This window comes from Musca autumnalis, unplaced genomic scaffold (genome assembly GCF_047663935.1).
Source record: "Musca autumnalis isolate F117 unplaced genomic scaffold, ASM4766393v1 scaffold_4, whole genome shotgun sequence".
Taxonomy (NCBI): domain Eukaryota; kingdom Metazoa; phylum Arthropoda; class Insecta; order Diptera; family Muscidae; genus Musca; species Musca autumnalis.
Window position 1 is genome coordinate 52,104,641 of NW_027411977.1, and position 21,895 is coordinate 52,126,535.

General features: G+C 36.8%; 2 protein-coding genes across 3 annotated transcripts; both read left to right on the forward strand.

The window, feature by feature from the left end:
- Positions 1-424: 424 nt before the first annotated feature.
- Positions 425-21,838, forward strand: ABCB7 (ATP binding cassette subfamily B member 7). Of its 2 annotated transcripts, none has more exons than XM_073985848.1 (9): positions 425-701; positions 6,664-6,805; positions 13,908-14,100; positions 14,171-14,325; positions 14,392-14,558; positions 14,621-14,731; positions 14,795-15,589; positions 20,963-21,238; positions 21,310-21,838. In XM_073985848.1, the coding sequence occupies exons 1-9, from the start codon at positions 558-560 to the stop codon at positions 21,508-21,510; spliced, it is 2,184 nt and encodes a 727-aa protein (XP_073841949.1). In that variant the 5' UTR covers positions 425-557; the 3' UTR covers positions 21,511-21,838. The 2 variants fall into 2 exon arrangements, with proteins under 2 accessions (XP_073841949.1, XP_073841950.1); XM_073985849.1 differs by having other exon boundaries at positions 13,977-14,100.
- Positions 564-6,615, forward strand: LOC141403446 (SET domain-containing protein 4). The gene is made up of 2 exons (XM_073985850.1): positions 564-701; positions 5,107-6,615. Exon 2 carries the CDS (start codon positions 5,225-5,227, stop codon positions 6,557-6,559), a length of 1,335 nt encoding a protein of 444 aa, XP_073841951.1. The 5' UTR covers positions 564-701; positions 5,107-5,224; the 3' UTR covers positions 6,560-6,615.
- Positions 21,839-21,895: the final 57 nt, after the last annotated feature.

Here is a 21,895-nt window from a genome sequence, read left to right on the forward strand (position 1 = left end):
AGGGTATTTATCCTAAAAATATTATAGTCCATCCGCGGAGTAATGCTAAATCTAATTTCTAATTACATTTATGGTCTGTTCCCGTACTTTTTAAAGTGGTAAAAGTCGTAAAAGTTGTAAAAGTCGTAAACGATTTTCATATAAATTTTGTTTACCGGAACGAAAAATGTGTAAAAGTGGTAAAAACTTTTTAGTTCTGGAACAGAGCTTTAATTGGCGTTTTTTTTCTAAACACTGTTTGATGTAAATGGGTCATAACATTTCATTTTCTTCCCGTACACAAAATGTATATGAAAATCGTTTACGACTTTTACAACTTTTACCACTTTATAAAGTACGGGAACAGGCCAATGGTATCACTGAAAAATTATAGCAGAAAACGGCGTCGGGACTTTTTGTATGAACTTTGTACTATGATAAAGTTGCCATATTTTTTCTCTACCTAAAAAACGTCAATATCTGTCAATCTGTTTTGACAGAGAAGAAAGTAGAAAAACAGAATTTTGCTGGCGAAGACAGACACAGACTTTTTTTGATATTTTGTTTTGGATCAAATTATGGCGGCTGGACTTGTCCACTTAGCGAGAATTTGCAGTAAACATCAACTTAATAGCCATAGAGGATACAGTACTTTGGGACGTTATCCACTCTGCAAATTCAATGCTATTACCGGTCAGCATCATCGTGTGGCAGCAAATTTGGTAAGTGGCTAAATGGACGTCGTTGAGTGTACGCACAATCATGCAAACCAATACGTGTTGTTTTTTTCCCTATATTTCAAGGCCAATCTGCCAATCTCGTTGAGATTTTATTGTGTGAAAGACAAACATCTGATAGAAAATATTTCGTAATACTGAAAGTTTGTTATTATTTATTAAATGTTGCGGAAATTGTGTTAGTAAGGTGGTGGTCTAGAATGATCGTAACACATCAAGAACCAATTAAATTATCATGTATCAAACACCCGTTGGCCATGGGAGAATACAATTCCAGTTGATCACATTCCTCTAGAGAACCTGATGTGTGACACACTTCATTCTTTGGACGTGTGGGTTAACTTAAAGACGAAAAAGGTCATTTATGTGCCTTATATATAATTGTTTAGACCCCCAAGTATGTTTGTCCAAAATCAGGTTCAGACGTGCAGGCTTGGTAGTTTCGTGTACATGATAACTGTCGAACGGATCAACCAATATGGTAAATAATTTAGGTCTCGTAATATTTCTTCCAGACATAGATCAATTTCGAGTAAGGACTATATTGGTCATTAATTCGGGTATCTGCGACATGAAATTTCAAAACCTTTCACAAAAGTGCAGTTTAAGTGTCGCGTGTTGTTTTTAATGTGTTTTGCAGTAGATTGTCCTCGCGGTTCCCATTACTACGATATCTTTCTTTTCCGGTGGCAAGTCTATAATTCCTGAGATAATGGCTTATATTCTAAAAAAATCGACCGACTTCAAATAAAATTACTCATGTTTACAATAACTTGCGTAGAGAATCCGTTTTGGTCGAAATTTGCACATCACAAAATTCCTTCCAAACCTATGTACATCAAGTTTCAAAAAAGTTCGAAATTTCGCTTAATTGTCCCAAAGCTCAAAAAATCGTACGTGGCCAACGATAACTACCGAAAGAAATGATTCACAAAATTAGATTCAGTTCAACATAGTCGGGTTCATACCTTCATGTACCTTCTCCACAAAAGTTCAACGCCCTTGCGCTTTAATCCAGTTTAAGATCAAATCTCAGAGCGTGTCGAAATTTTAATAGAGTAGTGGTGGTGATCATGATTACATTATCATTTTTTGTAGGGAAAGCCATTTCTACCTGAGATATGGTTCCCTAAAAGTCTTATATTTAGGTTCACTCCTTCATACACCTCCTGCACTAAAGTCTTTAGAAATCTCCCAATAATGGCCCGATTGATTCAAAAACCACCACCTGGCATTCTTGCAAAATAGAATGGAGTGTTTTTATATTATAAGTTGGTTTTGGCCAAAAAGTTTGTAACGCATCGAAATAATCGTCGTAGGCATGTACTTATATATACAAAAATTAATGTATCGACGAGCTGAGTCGATCTGGGCTATGTGTGTCCGTCCGTCGGTCCATTAAAACTTTGTAATCACGCTACAGGTCGCAATTTTATTGGATCGTGATGTATTTTTTGGTGATGGTCGGATCATATTCAGGTGTCGCAATGGGCAAAAAACATGTGGAGAAAAAGACAAGGTTTTATTCTAATGCGAATATCTCCGCTTCTGTTAAGAGTATTCCAAAAGAAAACTTCATCTTTACAACAATGGAAAGTAGGTTGGCGTAGGTGGTCAAACGACGAAAATATCGCAATAGTCAGTAATACATCCCATTTTTCCATTTTTGTAATCACGCTACTGGTCGAAATTTTGATCCGATCCTCACGAAACTTTGGTTGTTGAGGGGGGTTTCAGATGGGAAGAGTCCTATAGTCTACATAAATATTCGTCGTAATATTCGTCGTATACCCCCGTGATTTTCAGATGTGTTTCGGTCCATTAAAAATTTTAATTGAACTACAGGCATGGACCAAAAACCAAAATTTGTATCCGATTTTATAGCGGCTCTGTAGGTCTCAACTATGGTCTGATCGATGGAACATTTTAAGTAAGGTTTGGGTTTACGACAGAGAAGAAGCTAGCAATTTAACATGATGATCAGATAATATTTAGCGGCTGAAATGGACCAACACTTTTGTGTGAACATTTATAAAATTTTTAGTATAATGAATAAATCTTTATTCCCCCTTAAGTTATATTTAATAGACGAACTCTTGACCATTCCATTGATGCCAACTATGCTGATCGATGTACGTGTTCAGATAACATAGTTACAGCCTAGTATATACAGAGCTTCCATAATATAATTGTGTGTAGTGTAAACATAGTCATGCTAGAGGTTGCAGTTATATTTTGTTAGTCACAATTTTTTGACGAAGTAAGAGGCTTGACCAAGGAAAAAAAATTTAAACCTCATGGCTGAAATTTGGCCTTAAGTCTTCATTGTGGTTCATTGTGGTATACAACATTCCTGCAGCCCTAACGGCATATCTTTCCTTTACCGACCCACCGCAGAAAATTATAAAAAAATTACCACAGATAGTGCTTTTCATGCCGATTCCAACAATGTATTTCTTTTGTTGGGGAAATGTATACTTACCGAGATATAGGCCTCCGAAGTTCCGAAAATTCCCTTGTTTACTTGGGAAAAAAATTACGATTTAAAAAAAAGTTTGTTCGCGTAGCCGAAATTCGCTCCTGTCCATAGGAGAAAGTCTTAAATCCCCGGCCGAAGGCCGGCTACTTAAGAATACTTGCGATTTAAAACAAAATTTTTTGATTTTTTCTGCGAAGGGTCGGTAAAGGAAATTTGTTCCGCCCTAACTTCTGATTTGAATATTTTTAGTGTTTTAGGCAAATTATCCTAGCTATCAAAAATTTTTACTTAGCCTTATGCCATGTTCATACCGACAGTCATTCGATGTCTATACGTCGTTCGACACTCAACTACAATTTAATTATTTAATTTTCATACAAAATTTTGATAGTGAACAACGATATGTGACCCAATGAAACCATAGGTACTTTCGTCAACTTTTGTATCATAGTGTAATTTATGTAAATAAAGATTTTAGAATAGATTTAATCTTTAAAAATAAAAAATAACCAAAGAAACTAAAAAACGATTTCATTATAACGTGTGTTTTTTTAAGCCCGATAGAACTTGAAATTGTAAAAAATAACACAAAAAATTAAATTGTAATCAAAATTTTTTTTATTCGAAAGATCGATACGTGGCATTAACATTTGAAAATGATTTCGGGCATATGGGCACCGCGGCTGTTCTTGACGAAGTGCATCAATTGTTGCTGGTTTATCAGCATAAACCAGTGACTTCACGTAGCCCCACAGGAAATAATCGAGAGGTGTCAAATCGCACGACCTTGGAGGCCAATTGACAGGTCCACTTCTCGAAATCAACTTATCGCCAAATTTTGATTTCAATAAGTCGATGGTTGCGTTCGCCGTATGGCACGTAGCGTCATCCTGTTGAAACCACATCTCCTCCGGATCAATGTCATCCATATTTTCAAACAAAAAATCATTGATCATGGTGCGGTAACGATCTCCATTGACCGTAACGCGAGCTCCGGCCTCATTTTTGAAGAAATAAGGTACGATGATGCCACCAGCGTGAAAACCGCACCATACGGTGCATTTTTCTGGATGTAATGGAGTCTGTAGGGTCTCTTGTGGATTGGTCTCACTCCATATGCGGCAATTTTGCTTATTAACAAACCCGTTAAGCCAAAATTGCGCTTGTTCAGATGGACGATTATGTACGCCATACAAATGACGATGTGGTCTAGGAGTTGCGCGAATCGACGACTGATTTTCAAAGTAAATTTGGATAATTTCGTAGCGTTGTTCAAGCGTGAGCCTATTCACGATGATTTGTCAGAGTATACTGAAACAAATAAAAAAAAGTTTCATTAAAATTTAATTTTTTGTGTTACTTTTTACAATTTAAAGTTCTATCTAGCTTAAAAAAACACCCTATACTTCCAATATCACTCTTGTTATTATTATTTTTTGTACATTCTAAGGTTGAGAGTATTTAACTGTCGGCAAAGCCGTCTGATGTCTTTAACGTCTTCATTTGATCTCATGCTAAAGAATAAGTGAAATCATTGAATCACTTCCACTTTACTGGATATCAATCAGGTGGCTTTTGTGATACTTTCAAGAAGTTATATATATAAGATAATTATAATCTAATTTATCTAACAAATCGAAAAGAATTGTTCAGACTAAGTCATAAATACTTAGTATGATGTTCATCATTTTTCGAATAATAAACAAAAAATACATCATCGTGAATGGATTGATGATTTGCAAACATTTCCACAGTTGCTATAAGATTTAAATTTGTTCATGGTAACTGTTCAAGAAGTTTGCTACACAACTCTACTAAAAGCTTTGCATTTTTTATTTGAAATTGCTACTAAGTACTTGTATGTGCCAAAAACACTGACTTTAAATTCCCTTCATCTTGTTATCTTTGCAGACATTTTAAATTTCGGCTGAAAAGACAGTCTTAAAAGTATTCCCAAAATAACTGCAAAGCGGTACTTGTTTCAACAGTGGTGTTTAATTTAAGAGAATTTCTTTAAAAACAATCAAAAATGGGTCGTACTTATCGTTCGCGTAAACAACGACAAAAGCTAGCTAAGGAACAAAATCAAGTTAAAGATGACCGATTCCTACCAGATTTGTATAAATATTTATGTTCTTTGGGTTGGAGGAATGAAACGCAATTAACCGCTAGAAATTTCCCTATAAGCGGACGTGGTTTGTGTTCTAAATCCCAGACATTAGAAATAGGCTCAGAATTAATACGCTTGCCAAGTGATGCACTCTTAAGTATAAAAACTTTGGAGAATGATGATAATTTTAAAGAGATATTCGATGAAACAAAGTTCGATAAAGATCATAAAATTTCATTTCAATCATTAATGACATTTTATATTTTATATCAAAAAGATTTGGAGGAGAATTCAAAATATCAGGCATATTTAAAATCTTTGCCAACTTATTTTACAACTCCCTACTTTTGTCCCATTTCGGAGTTACAATGTTTACCCGAAAATATATTGGAAAGAACTGTGGAACAAAATCGCCTTATCAAAATGGCTTACAGTAATTTAAAATTAGTTTTAAATATCCAAAATTTTGAAGAAAAATATCCATTACAACAATTTCGCTGGGCGTATTTTGTTGTGAATACACGTAGTGTTTATGTTTTTGGTAAACAATTAAAACCTGAAAAATCATTTTTTCAAAATTTTATAACAGAAGATTGTAATTTAGCTTTGGCCCCATTTCTCGACTTGTTTAATCATTCAGATAAAGTTCAAACCCAGGCTGATTTAATGCGCAACAGTAAAACGAAAGAACTGGAATTCATTTTAACACTGGATGATTGTGAAAATTCCAAAATTCTTCCCTTACAACAAATTTTCATAAGTTATGGAGCCTTGACAAATCTAAAGCTTTTATGTGAATATGGTTTCTTTTTGCCATCAAATCGCCATGATTATTTTGAATTTTCTCTCAACGATATTGAGAATTTTTTGCATAACGAGAAATCGCTAAAAGGACGAATATTTCATAAAAACAAATTTAAATTCATAAGAGAACACAATTTGTGTGATCAAATGTTTGTACATCGTTCGGAGGGAATATCACATAATTTACATGTCGTCTTACAATTACTTTTCAAAGAAGAAAGTCATTTTCCAAATATTTTGAATCAAGTTGCATTTGGTTCAGTAGATAATTTAGATAATGTCAACGAAGAGGTTAAACTTTTGTTGAAATTTAAACTTCAGGAGTACGAAATGTTCATAAAATCTTTGGATTCAATACAAAAACTATCGAAATCTGGTTTAGTGGCTAAGTCATACTTGCATGAATGTCATGAATATTTACTAAATTGTATAAATACAATGGAATTTTAGTTTTTAAGTGTAGATTTTAAATAAAGTAAATTTTTATGTTTTTCTAAATCAAAGCGAAAAAATCAGTGTTTTATTTAAATTGTTGGTTTTTATTTTCTTTATAGCTGCTTAGCTCCCGCACGACTGTTACCAAGGTGGACGATGGCACTTCCGAAAAAGACCCACACAAAAAGAAGATAACACCATTTACTCCTACACCTGGTAGTAAATTACTTGGTGGTGTTTTTGTAAAGAAGGCGCCTCAAGGTAATTATATAGCATACATGTAACAGCAGCAATATTACCTAGTTACAGCGTGTGGAAGTTATTTAGCGAAAGGCTGTGTTATATATATATATTGTATCCTGTGTCTGCCACTCTTTACTTTTTCTATCTACTTCAATATTACTTTTGTATTGAATATGACAAAAAACGATTTGGTTTAGCGACCCCTTTTCAAAATCTCTCTAAGTATAATGCAATGGGTTTGTAGAAAGCGTAAGCTATATGTTTGTCTTTGATTTCGAATCCCTTGTCTATATATTTTTGTTCATTTGCTGCTTAGCATTTTGTAAGATTTCCTTTCTATTATTTTGTTATATCACGTTTGTTCATATCATTAAGTCATATCGTACATTTTACAAGATCGGAATACAAACCTTTTGTATGGGCTCTCGTGAAGGACAGTATATACCAATTGATGTGGACTTTATGAAAATGTTTAAGTTTACGTCAAGAACACAATTGATGTTTAGCTTTTAAAAGTGTTTATATGGACCCCAAATGGACTCTATTCGTGAAGCTTTAAAAGTTTTTTCAAGGTCCCATTCAGGACAATTTTAAGATTTTCGTGTATTTCCAGTCGTTCTTGTTGGCACAATTTTGTTCTTCCCATGTAAGTGGCACCATTGGGTAATACAGACAATAAATTTTTATCTTAATGTCTCTGTCTTTCAGTTAGGCGACCACGTGTCCAACGATGTGCTTGGGCTTGTAATAAGGTACCAACTGTATCATAACGAAGAATCGTTGATACTTGGACGCCTCAAAGAGAATAGACTTAATTTTCGAGTTCTTGTCATGACAAAGGAAGGCTATGCCACGACATGAATACATACTAATAACAAACATTTTCTAAAACAGCCAACTATTTCTTCAATTGAAGAAGACTCTCGGCAACTCAAATATTGACAACGATAATACGGCTGACTTACGTATCGTCAGATGCTTTGCAAATGCCCGAACATGTCTTAAGTATTGTATTTCATAACGCCGCAATACTTAACAAATGCGAAGCTATGTACTTCAAAACGTCAGAATTACGAATTTATAAAGCAGGTAAAAATCAAATATGTATCATTTTTATTTTTGATGTATTCAGTTGCATTTTCGAGGACTGATATATTTTGACGAAGTTTAAAAACTGTAAAGCATCTGTCTATTTGAAAGTTGGCCTACCTGGACATGTCCAAGTCAGTCTTCGGTTATAATCACTGTAAATTCGGAAAGGGAAGATTTTGAGGTACCTGATCTAAATGAAATTCACCATAATTTGACAGAGCAAAGATAGACGAATTCAACTTCGCTTCCACCAACGAGAAATCCTGCACTGGAATGTTCGATGCTCTCTGGACATTTCCATTGTCAATCCCTCGCTTCTTCCATTTGCATCCTAGTAAACGAAGGCCGCACTAAATTCTGAATACATCCCGAATCGGTTTACGGTGGAGAAACCTAGCAGTTTCGTAGAACCCGACCGATTCACATTCGTGAACTATAATAAGGCCAACTGGCTTGGCTTCACGAATTTTATTGACGACTTCTTACGCCACTTGCTGTCACCCTCATGTTTCAGAAATGGTGAGATGATATTCCGAGAAATAATCCTCAAGGCGGCAAAGCGCTACATTTCAGCGGGCCAAATTTCTTTCATGAGGACAAATTATCCATCCAGAGCTTTACGTTTGGCACAACAGCGTGAACATGTGCGTGCCAACGACCCAGCTGACGAAAGAATTGTGCAATTGAACGCGAAAATAGAGAACCTTGTTCTCGTTCTCAGGTGTTCCAAGTGGCTACAGCATCTCGACCACTGCACAATTAAATAATAAAAAAAACTCTTCCTACTATAGCCTTCAGAGATTCCGGCTGACTCCCGAAACGTCAGTTGCTTTGTATTAAATGTCTTAAGCATCATATTCCATATCGCAGTGATACGAATTAATGCGGAGTATTGAACTCCAAAACGTCACTGATGCGCATTTAAACGCAAATACGCACAAAATAAGCTTGAGGTAGAAAACTGATGCATTAGGTAGATTTTCCAATGGTGTGCATCTTAAAATACTTTTACTATGCACGAGCAGTAACTAAAACAACTCGGTTTTATGACGTTTCTGAAGTCGGCCTTGCTTTTCAGATGCCAATAAGTTTGCAACACATTTCTACCGCTAATTAGTGAGCATTCATCCTTTGAAAACAGGTCAAGACGACCTGTATTCCGAAGATACAAGTCACTTAAGCGTGATTTGTACCCCGTCTCCTTCACATCCAATGAAGTTGAGAGAATTATCTCCAAGTCCAAACCATCCAAAGTCGTTTGTCCAGACGGCATATCCATGGTAATGTTGAAGAAGTTGGGAACAGTAGGTTTGAGTTGCTTGACAAAGGTCTTGGCACTATCAATTTATAAAGCCAGACAAGGATCGATAAGGCCGAGCAAAACATTTGCCCAGCATGCAGCACAGTCCCGCACCACACACTGTACCTTTTCACCTGCTCTGACAAACCTACTCAATTAACTCGAGTACCTTCAATCCCACGGCAGCGGGTTCTATTGCACCGGATTGACCCGAAACCAAAAGTATTTGGACCAGCATCTGCCAACCTAGCAAAAAGCCTATGCTACTACAACAACAACTACAGTACCTTTGTGGCTACAAACCATTGAAGCAGCCGCATTTCTAGAATTGGAGCCAGATTAAGCTGTAAGAAGGAACTTACAAACATATAATAAATATGGTGTTACAGCAACAACAACTCTTTCTAATGATGTCAAACGTTGGATTGCGAAATACCTAAATGGTAGGCAAACATTACTTGAATTCCGAGGCCAAAAAAAAACAAGTTCCCCAAAATTAATATTTTATTTAATATGTACCTTTCTAATATCCCTCATCCATCAGCCGAAATTTCGGTGGGGTCACATGCAGCACCAAAGTTTCATCTGGTGACAGTATCGATGACGTAAGTTCTAAATTTTCCAACTTCTTAGCCTTCACCACAATTTTTTCCGGGTGCGCAATCTTAAGTTATTTACCGCCTTATGTTGTTGTTGTAGCAGCATAGATACCTACGTAGAAGCATAGATTTGATGCTTCGGCCCGCTGGCCGAAACACTATCAGAGTGATTATGAATGTGAACACCCCGTGAGTTTTGTCTTTTTGTCGTTTCAACTTAAAGGAAAAATTGAAAAAAAAAACTCACGTGGAGTTGATATTCATAATTTGGCTGTATGGTGTCAGGACAATCTGGTACGAGAAATCCCGCTGCAGTGTTTCCTTATTCACTTCCTTGACGAGAGAACAGGTGGTCGCCGGTGCGGTGGTGCTCAAAATATTTTGTGCATTAGTCTCTCTGAGCGAGTCTTTCCTTTGCTAAACCACGACAGATGAGAATAAAGAGAACATATGTTGTTGTTGCAGTCACGGTAACGTACATACATATATGGATGATCTTGGCTGCTCCGGTGTCATAAATGGCAGTGAGTTCCTCAGTAATTTCGGATATTTTTTTAATTTTGAGTGGTTTAGTATATATCGCTAATTTACTCAAAGAGTGGCATAACTTAAAAATATGTTTTATAAGTTAGCAATTACTATTTTTTTACTACTTCTAATTTATTTCGTGTCAAATTTTCTTGTTGATATCTCAAAAACTCAACGAGTTACAGCTCATTTACTACGGGTTTGACATAATTCAACAAAAAGGTTTTTTAATTTATGAATAGACAGCGGAATTTTATGCAATCCCTATTTTTGGTCCGATTCAGGTGAAATTTTGGGACTGGTCATATTTTTGACTTCTGACTAAATTGCAATCAAAACATATGACATATGTATGAAAAATTTATACATCTATATATATATAAAAATGGTGTAAAAAATGTATAGTAATTCATAAAATGAGAACGGCTAGGCCGATTTCTGTAAAATTTTTTGTCAGTTATTCGTATTTTCGAGGAGAAGGTCTTTACGGAAGAAAATTTTGGAAAATCTCTCTGGAAATGTCGGAAAATTGGAAAAATCGAAAATTGAGTTTTTGTATGAAATTGTATTCCGTAATAGCGAGACGAAGTTCGCCGGGTCCGCTAGTTTTACATATTTTCTTATGCAACAAATATTTCAATATTAGGTTTGTCTTCGTAATTACTAAATGTTGCTGAAACACTTTTTTAGCAACTTTTCCTTTATACAACTGTCAAAATTTGCAACATTAGTAATAATTATTACAAATTATCAGGCCCATACCTATATACGGACGTATATCCAGGGCGTATGTGGTGAAAAAAGTAGAACACATGTATTCTTATGAGAACTACCGAAATACGTCGAGCGTATACTATTTGTATGTTGAAAAAGTTTAACTTTGACAGAACCTTATTGTTTGTATGTGTGTGTTTTGTATTTTAAAAACAAAAGCCCAACAAAACATGAAATACAATTCATTGCAAAGGCAAATTATTTGTTTTACGAATGAAAACATTTAAGTAAGTTTTGGTCGCGGATTTTGTGTTTTAAATGTGATTTGGGTCTCAACGTATTTGGGTAACACGGACGCTCAGAGAGCGTTGTTTTGGTAGGTTGGTGAAATATTTGTGTACGTCCCGTCGTTATTTAGGTTTAGCAGTCACGTAAAAAGACACAGCTAATAATAGTTACAAAAATGCTTGTGTGTAAAATTTTTCTGTTTAAAATTCTCTTCAGGCAAGTCAAAAAAATAGAGAAATGTATAACCACAGCCACAACCTTCTATACCTATATAAAGGGTTAAACCTAAGCCCACAAATTTTAGTTGGAAAGTTTTTTACCTCCAAGGAAGACCAAATTTCAGCTATTTCGGCGGGATATTGAGTTCGAAACCTTCAAAATATCGGCAATCGGGAGGTACCGTTCTATGGGGGCTATATGAAGACGTGGACCTATACCGGCAAATTTCAGGTGGAAAGTTTTATACCCCCAAGGAAGACTTAATACCAAATTTCAGCCATTTCGGCGGAATATTGAGGCCAAAACCTTCAAAGTATCGGAAATCGGGAAGTACCATTCCATGGGGGCTATATGAAAACGTGGACCTATACCGACAAATTTCAGGTGGAACGTTTCATACCCACAACGAAGACAAAACGCCAAATTTCAGTCATTTCGGTGGGATATTGAGGCTACAACCTTCAAAATACCGTAAATCGTGAGGTACCGTTCTATGGGGGATACATGAAGACAAAGTTTCATACCCCTAACGAAGACTTAATACCAAATTTTAACCATTTCCGTAGGATATTTAGACCACAAATCCTTGTATGTATTTTTGCATATGCTCATTTTATACAAATATGTAAAGTGTGCAGAAATTTCTGGGTCTAATTCGTTTTATTTTGTGATAAAACGAGTTTCTGTCTAATCAAACTTTCTCTACGAACATCCTAACCATATATGCATTTGCATAGGATTCCGCTGTCTACTTATGAAGCACTAAAACACTTCAAATCATCCTTGAACTTGCACTGAATTTTACTAGGCGTTTACACCAGACAATTTGTCTTCAAATACAACTCTGAATTACTAAAACATGCATACATTTGTCGGCTGTCTTCCAGCTGTCCATCATTTTTTCGCACACAGTCGGGTTAACAAATACTTGACATTTTTGTAAAAATAAGACGTAAGCCTCAACTTAACCCTTTGAGGGTTACGTCTTTGGGCATTTCAGGTGACGATGAACAAAAACGAAATAAGTGAACGAAAAAAATCGACGATTTTCATTCATAATTTTAAAACTATTTTTGCAGTTGTCTGGACGCCTACGCCACACAGGCAAGTTTTGGGTTTTAGACAATTAATACATGTACTGAACTGTCCTGTCATGTGTAAACGCAGTGTTAGCACTGATATCTGGCAAGTTTTTTGCATTTTTTTGGCGCAAGTAGTTATTTTATTTTTTACGTAATAATCTTTTTAAGTTGGGAAGTCAAATTTCAATCGCCAACTTAAAACCTCTAATTGGTATTTTTTAAGATGTGTCACTCTTTGAGTAAAAGAGCAATATGTACCAAAACAGATAAAAAGGATGACAATCGCATTTGTTTTGCTATTTTGACCTTAAAGAAACTCTTCTACGGGGTTTGTATGTTCCAGAAAGTTGTTTTTTTGAGATCTAAGGTATATTTTTACAGTCGACTGCTTGCTTGAATGATCGATTTGATATCTTTAGACCAAAACCCGAGAAAAAAATGTTAAGGGAAATTTAACCTTGAAGATAAGGTTTAATGGATTTTTTGTATTTAAAACGAGAACTACAACTTTACTTCCACCAAAATTCTTGGCGGTTTAGAAGAAGTGGAAGTGATGGGGCAAAACTCCGGGACACACGTCTTCTTATTTTTATTTTTCATCACGCTGCGGTTAATTTTTTCGTGTTACAATCAACTTGACTTATTTTCAACATTGCATCGTTCTTTTTGTTTTCATTTAATTGTAATTTCCCATTATTTATCCTTAGACTGTCACAAACTCGTATTCTTCCTTTTGACTTCATTTTTTCATAATCATTTGGGAAGAAGTTCAGTTCTTTTGAAATTCTATTAATAAACCCATATCTCTGCTTGAACCGTTAATTTGTTTATACATGACTTATTTACCTCCTGTCTGTAGTATACAATTATTTTCCTGTTATAAAACCAATTTTTATTTTTATTATATCATGATTTTTAATAACAAAACTAACATAATTTATTTGTACCTCCACCATTTGAAGTCGAGATGTTTTTCCAATATTTATTTCTTAACAAATCATTTGAATCGAATATAAATCTGTAAATATGTACTGTATGCAAAAAAAAAATAATAATAATAATAAAATAAATTCAAATGGTGGAGGTTTTATTCATTTGTTTAATATTTTTTTCTTTTCCATTGCTTTGTTTGTTTGTAAATATCTTTAACAATATTTGTTTGATTTGGTTTAAAAACATAACCAAAGAAAACAACAATTAATTTTCCGTTTGTACGAATGTATGTGTATAAAGATATGCTTGTATGTTGTGTTGCCCTGTGGGGATCCTACTTTGTTCAATTTAGTAAATCCCTGCAGGTCCAGCCCAACATATACAAACGTTACAACAACAACTGCAACCGTTACGACAATGTCACGTTCATCTAGGAGGTGGTGGTAATGGGGGTAGTAATCTAGGAAAATTAGATGCACCTGAAGTGACATCCAAAGATATGATAAGAGCAATGATGGCCTATATATGGCCCAAAGATGATGCCCTAGTGAGGAAAAGGTTAGTATGAAGAAAAACATAAATTAAAATAATAATCAAATTAAATGTTCAATATATCTATTTAAAACAGAGTTGGCATATCTTTGGGTTTATTAGCTGGTTCCAAAGTCTTAACTGTGTGTGTGCCGTTTTTGTTTAAGGGAGCTGTTGATGCAATGGGAAGTCTAACAATGGATACACCTGCCGATACTATACTAACAACTGCCACTGCCATGTTGATAGGATGTATGTGTTTGATTGCATTCAAATTAATTTTATTTGGTAATAAGTGTTTATATTTTATTTCTCCAGATGGTATTGCCCGTGCCAGTGCAGCTGGTTTCAATGAACTGCGTAATGCTGTATTTGCCAAGGTTGCCCATCACTCTATTCGTAAAATTGCAACCAATGTATTTTTACATTTACATAATTTAGATTTGGCATTCCATTTAAATAAGCAGACTGGTGCATTGTCTAAGGTGGGGTATAAAGGACATAATAAAATGTTTTTGTAATTTATGCATACATGCTTTTCTTTTAGACTATCGATCGTGGTTCTAGAGGCATTAATTTTGTTTTAACTGCCATGGTATTCAATATAGTTCCCACCATATTTGAACTGGCCTTGGTGTCCAGTATATTGGGTTTAAAGGTAACAACACACCATTCCATTACTTGTCCAAACTTGCACTTAATTTAAATTTTCTATTTATAGTGTGGTTTAGCATTTGCCGGTGTATCAATGGGTTGTGTTGGTGTTTATGCCGCCTACACCTTATCCGTTACACAATGGCGTACCAAGTTCCGTGTTTATATGAATCAAGCCGAAAATGAGGCTGGCAATAAGGCTGTAGATTCACTCATTAATTATGAGACTGTTAAATATTTTAATAATGAAAAATTCGAGGCTGCCCGCTATGATGAAGTTTTGAAAAAATACGAATCGGCCAGTTTAAAAACCAGCTCAAGTTTAGCTGTTCTCAACTTTGGTCAAAATGCTATTTTCAGTACTGCCCTTAGCATTATTATGGTTTTGGCTGCCAATGAAATAGCCAAAGGTAATATGACTGTTGGTGATTTAGTCATGGTCAATGGATTACTCTTTCAATTGAGTATACCATTGGGTTTTCTGGGCAGTGTTTATCGTGAAGTACGTCAAGCGTTGCTGGATATGCAAGCTATGTTTACGCTAATGAATGTGGATAGTCGTGTTCATGCTCCCGTTAATGCCCCACCACTGCTTTTGGGTCCTGAAGATGCTTCAATTGAATTCCAAAATGTCAACTTTGAATATGAACCAGGCAAACCTATATTCAAGGATTTGTCTTTTGTAATACCCGCTGGAAAAAATATTGCCTTTGTTGGTGGCTCTGGTTCGGGCAAATCATCAATGGTTCGATTGTTATTCCGCTTTTTCGAACCGAATTCGGGTAAAATATTAATTGGTGGCCAGGATATTAGTAAAGTGGACATTGAAAGTTTAAGGAAATCGATAGCCGTAGTGCCACAGGTGAGTTTTTGTTGGCATAAAATGTAATTGTGTATATGTGTATTAATTAATAAATAAAAGTGAGGAACTCGTACACAACTCAAGGGTTTGTCCATATGAATTGAGGTTAAAGTTCTTCTGCTGCGATAGTTGGGGATATAACCCGACGGCAACATTCACATGATATTGCTTATTTACTCAAAGAGTGACACATCTAAAAAATCCAGTTTCAACAAAAATGCGTTTTAATTTGGTGATAAGAGAAACAGACCATATTTCACAAAAAATAAAATAACTTGGACCATATTTTACAAACAGCTGGCCAGATATCAGTGCTGAATGTCTGTACAAAATCAAGCATGATTTCAAGTGTTTAATGCTTAATAAACTCAAAAAATCAAGTTGTTTAATTATGACAAACTCGTAGTAAATGAGATGTAACTCGTTGAGTTTTAGAGATATGAGCATGAAAATTTACCACAAGAGAAAGTAGAAGTCTTAGAAAAAATAGAAAATACTAACTTAGAAAACGCATTTTTTGAGTTATGCCACTCTTTGAGTAAATGAGCGATATGTAGTTGTTTGTTGTAATATCAGTGACTGCGTCAGTGTGAATGGTATTCAATCTTGTCTGATAGGATTGTTGCACTAGCGACTCTCTTTTGTACTGTTCCACCTCTCTCTCTACATTATGAAAATCCTTTGGGTGGGAGTCTTATTCACCACAAGCTAATTGGGATGACACCCATAAAACCAAGTAAATATTAATCAAACCGACCGATTTCAAGATTGAGTGTTGGTGGCTCTTGACCTATTAAAAGTCCTTCACATTCTTAATTCCGCCACACTATTTGTGGACAAAGAGCATCCGACCTCTGGTCACCTTTTGTCAGCTGTGCAAATAGTTCAAAAGCAAGAAATCAAAGCTTAGTACGGTTAAACAAGGAGTTTTCCAAGAAAGGTAGGAATAGAAGAAACACCCACGGATAATAATGATAAAAACAGGACCAGAGGGATCCAGTCTACGGTAGACGGTAGTACATTCGGGGGTAGGCGGGCTGGGGTACCCCATGTCGATATTTTGAAGAATAGTTAGGCTGGGCAAAGCAGACAATTGATAGCCCTTCCTAAGAAAACGGTGGGACTGAGTCTCAGCCTAGTGGTTCTCTGAGGTCGAGGACAGTTTAGAAACTGCTGAAAATATGTGGCCAAGATCTTCGTGAAACCAGAAGGAATGTCCATCGACCGAAGCCGATAGTACTAGCCTTCCGATATGTGACCAAGATCTTCGTGAAACCAGAAGGAATGTCCATCGACCGAAGCCGATAGTACTAGCCTTCCGATGTAGAACATAAATGAGGAAGCAACTTTGAATACGGAATTGGCCGACAATGTTTCCACAGCCTCAATTAGTGTCGTAAATAGGTTGGTTAAGGCTAAGAGGGCTTACCTTAGGTCGATGCACTATCTCAAGATGTTCGTCGGGAGGGAATCTTCGTCCATCTCGATGAGAGAGTGCAGAAGATACCCTCACTTGTCCGAGGTAAATTCTGATCTTAACAAACTCACTCTCATCTTAATATCCGCAGAGGCCAAGTTGTGTTCAACGTCAGCACCAATAGCCTATAAAGCTCACATCGTAAGAGATGTTAATTTCGCTGAATCCGTGAATGATTCATTCTTTTGACATTAACGCCTTCTTCAAAACGAGGCTCAGTCACCACATCAACAGGACACCCTCATAGTTAAAAAATATGAAGTCAAAGAAGATGCATTAGCCCCAATATAAACCAAGAATGCAGAAGGCTGGGAAGACTGAATCAGACCCTATATCTACATCTGGGCGTGTGGTTTCAACCAAAACCAACCCTCCAAAGAACAAGATGAAGAGAGTTAGGTTAGGTTAGGTTATAGGACGCGCAGCTACCGTTGTTGGCAGCTACTTCACTCGGATACCTTGAGGTCCATTGTGATCATCCATAGAAAAAAGTTGAGTGTTGTGGTAGGTCTATTGTAGAGTTTGAAGTATTGGTTGTTCAGGTTGTGATGGTGATGAGTGCTGGTGTATATGGTGGATGGTATGCGGTGGTTTGTCTATTGCTGATTCTGATGAAAAAAGAGTTTTGGTTTTATAGATGTGATTTAGTTATGGATGTGGGTGTGTGGCTGCTGAAGTTGAAGATATGGATGTGGGTGTGTGGTAGCTGTAGTTGAGGATGTGTTGATGTAGTTGAAGATGTGTTGATGCAGTGGAGGTGATGTAGTATGGATGTGGTTTAAGCTGAGCCGGTTTCTATCCCCCTGTGTGAAGAAGAATAGAAAAGTGGTTGATTAGTTTTGTTTGCCAAGCCAATTAAGATTTTTGGCAAATTGATAAATGTAGATGGGATCTATGTCGGGGAAGAAAGTCAGAGTATTTATCTCATGTCTACCGAAGAATCGATGTCTCCTCGTGAGTAGCGAGGGGCACCTACACAGTAGATGTTCGACCGTCTCTGTTTCTTCGGGGTCTTGACATAGTCTACAATAGTCTACACTATTGTTGTCCCATCTAGAAGTTAGGAACCTGACCATGTTATGACCCGTAATAAGTCCTACAGTGGTCTTTATCCCTAACTTGTTAAGTGAGAAGAGAGAATTGGTTCTATATTGAGAGTAGCTAGGCCAGATTGCGTTGGATACCTTACAACCAGGTTCCCTGTGCCATCTTTGCCCTGCCTTCTCAAGAAAGAAACCGCGAAGGTTCCGGATTTAGTAGCACCTTGGTGGTCTGATAGATGACTCAACTGGTTAGTCAGTCGACTGAGATCCACCCCTTGCTAGTTCATCCGCCTCTTCGTTTCCCTCTATATCACTGTGTCCTGGAACCCAGAAAAGGCCAACGATATCACGTACTTCAAGCAGAGCGGTTTTGCAGTCGAGGATAGCTTTTGAATTTATGGTCCTCGACTTGAGGGCCTCAAGGGCCGCTTGACTATCGACAAAAATAGTCACCGGTTCTATAAGGCTGCTCCCAAGTTCTTTGACCATCCCCGCTGCTTTCCTGATTGCAAAAATCTCTGCCTGAAAGACGCTGCAATTATCATTGAGTTTGAAGGATTGAAGAGAGTTAGGTCAACGGAGCAACCACACCTGAAGGCGAAGAGACCCAACTCGAGTCAGGACTTTAATCCCCCTACCTCCGCTGCCTGCTATCAAAAGGCTGAGTTATCCGGAGTTATCCTCACAAGCTTACCAAAGTCCTGAGTGGCAAGTCCCTGATTCCTGATATAATGACCCAAATGCTCTAATAGACTAACTAAAATGACAGTTCGGCACGATAACTATCGAAAGAAGAAATACTCCCATAATAAGATCCAGTTCCAAGATGAGGATTGAAGAGAGTTAGGTCAACGGAGCAATCCTCACAAGCTTACCAAAGCCCTGAATGGCAAGTCCATGATTCCTGATATAATGACCCAAAAGCTCCAATAGACTAACTAAAATGACAATTCGGCACGATAATTATCGAAAGAAGAAATACTCCCATAATAAGATCCAGTTCCAGTCTATTTCGGTCTATTCCTTGAGGTGCCACCTCCGTGTGGTCATTGTGATGCCATTCTCCTACTGGGCGCGGGGAAGGTGACGTGCTGAATCAGAATTGTCTGAGAGCAATCTCTGACAGAGCAGCAGAATCTAGCAGAGGGCTTTCTCTAAGGTTTGCTTGCTATACTCACCTCTGTATACTGTGGATCCTTTAGATCATCCGTAGATGAAAAATGGTTCAGGATAGTTCGGGGGAGAAAAATTAAATGAAAAAGTTACGACGCCGTCCCTAAATAACCTGCGCCAAGCGTTGGTGCGACTGAATTAGGTGTGGATGGCTTTACGCCTACAGCTATGCTTGCTAGTACAACGCATTAGAAATTAATGATAGAAGAGATGAGGACCCGGCGATCACTTTGAACAATAATAGAGCCCAGTTTGGACCCTTAATACAATTGAGGATAGTTTAGAAAAACAAAGTAGGGAACTCCTCGACCAAATGAAAAGGCTTGTTCCAGAACAAGCCACTCAACGACGAACTGAACGCAACGGTGATTCCGGCCAATTTTACGAAGTTGAGGATAATGTGGAAAAAGGAGGCAAATCCAATTGGAGCTGGTCCCACTTCGGCACATGTTGATAGAAAACTTCGACGTGAGCTTCACTTGTATAAGATCTTTTTCCCAGAACATGTAGTTCCCCAAGACAAAGCCTCTGGGGAAGCTTTGACGACGAGCAACGTAGCGAAGTCTAGTTCTGTTTCGAAGCCGAACCCAAACCTGAAAGGTATGAAGAAAGCCAAAGAACCTACCCCTAAACCGATCAAAATCCGTAAAAGTGGCGATGTGATCTTCTTCTAAGCCCAACTCAATCCCGAAAGGCAAGGGCAAAGCAAAAGGCACGTCCACAGGCGGAGAAAAATCATCTTCTGAGGGAAATTCGTAAAGGTGATAAATTGACGAAGGGTCCGCTTCTAAGCCCAACTCAAATCTGAAAGATGGGGGTAAAGCAGAAGGACAATTTGTAGTGCGATTTTCTAAATCATTTTTTGAGTTACCGACCAATATCAGTAAAATTAAAACGCAAAATGATGAGTTTAAATGTTCAAATAATAGTTGGCAACGCTGTTGCTATCGCTAGAACTTTACGACTGCTTTCTTCTGTAATGCGATTCTCTAACACATTTTTTGAGTTACCGCCAAAAATCGGTAAAATTAAAACTCAAAATTATGAATGAAAAGTTCAAATTAAAGTTGACAACACTCTTGCTATCGGTAGAACGTTGCGACTTCTTTTTATTCGTCGCTAATTTACCGAAAAACATCGGTAATTAACGAAATTATAAGCATTTTAATTTTACCGTCAATTGTCGGTAACTCAAAACATGTGTTAGAGAATCGCACTACTGAAGGCACGAAAGGCATAACTAAAGCCTAAGATTCTACCCTCAAAACGATCGAGATTCCTAAAGGTGAGCAATTACCGAGGGGCCTACTTCTAAACCCAACTCAATTCCGAAAGGCGAGGGTAAAACAAAAGGTCGATCTGTAGGCACGTCCACGTGAGAAAAATCATCTTCTGAGTGAGATTCGTAAAGCTGATTAATTGGTGAAGAGGGGTCTGCTTCTAAGCCAAACTCAAACGCGAAAGACAAGGGTAAGGTAGAAGGACAATCTGTAGGCACATCCACTGGCTGGGAAAAATCATCTTCTGAGCGAGATTCGTATAGGTGATTAATTGGTGAAGAGTGGTCTGCTTCTAAGCCCAACTTAAACCCACAAGGGTAAAGCAGAAGGACAATCGACCTAGTAGAAGTTTATGCCAATTACATAACATTAATCATTGATGAATTACGATATTTTCCAGGACTCTGTACTATTCCATGATACAATACAACACAATATACACTATGGCAATTTGAATAAGAGCCAAGAAGATGTTGAAAATGCTGCACGCATGGCCGATTTACACGATAACATTATGGGTTGGCCCAAAAAATATCAAACACAAGTGGGTGAACGTGGTTTGAAACTTTCCGGAGGTGAAAAACAACGTGTTGCCATTGCCAGAGCGATATTGAAAAATTCACCAATATTAATATTTGATGAAGCTACCAGTAGTTTGGACTCAATAACAGAACATGTAAGTTCAAAATAATCTATTTAGATATACTTACTAACATTTATGCATTTGTTACATGATGTGCTGTATAGAACATTTTACAAGCCCTAGCGAGAGCCACAAAAGGTCGTACCAGTATATGTATAGCTCATCGTTTGTCCACAGTAATGGATGCTGATGAGATTTTAGTTTTGGAAAATGGTCGTGTTGGTGAACGTGGTACTCATGCTGAACTGCTTAAGAAAAATGGTCTATATGCTCGTCTGTGGGAAACACAAACACAACAGTTTTGATTTTAATGAAAATTTGTATATGTCAACACTACCTATACGATTTTAGTAGCAAATGTTATGCAAAATGTTTTTCAATTAGTATTAAGTGTTTTTGTTTCATATGATTTATTTCATTTGTAAAATAGAGTTTTAATTAAACCAACGATGACCATAAGACGATATGAAAAATTTAAAGATATTTTAAGATTATAGAAACCATTGAATTCCTAGATAAGAAAATAATAAAATGTTACCTGTTAAGTACATGTATGTATGTAATATACAAAAAAAATCTGGAAAAGAAACCTCCCTACCATAAATGAAAATAAAACCAAAAATAAATCAACAATTTTTTGTTATTTCACTTTATTGTAAATGTTATAAAATGCATACATAAATTTTCAAA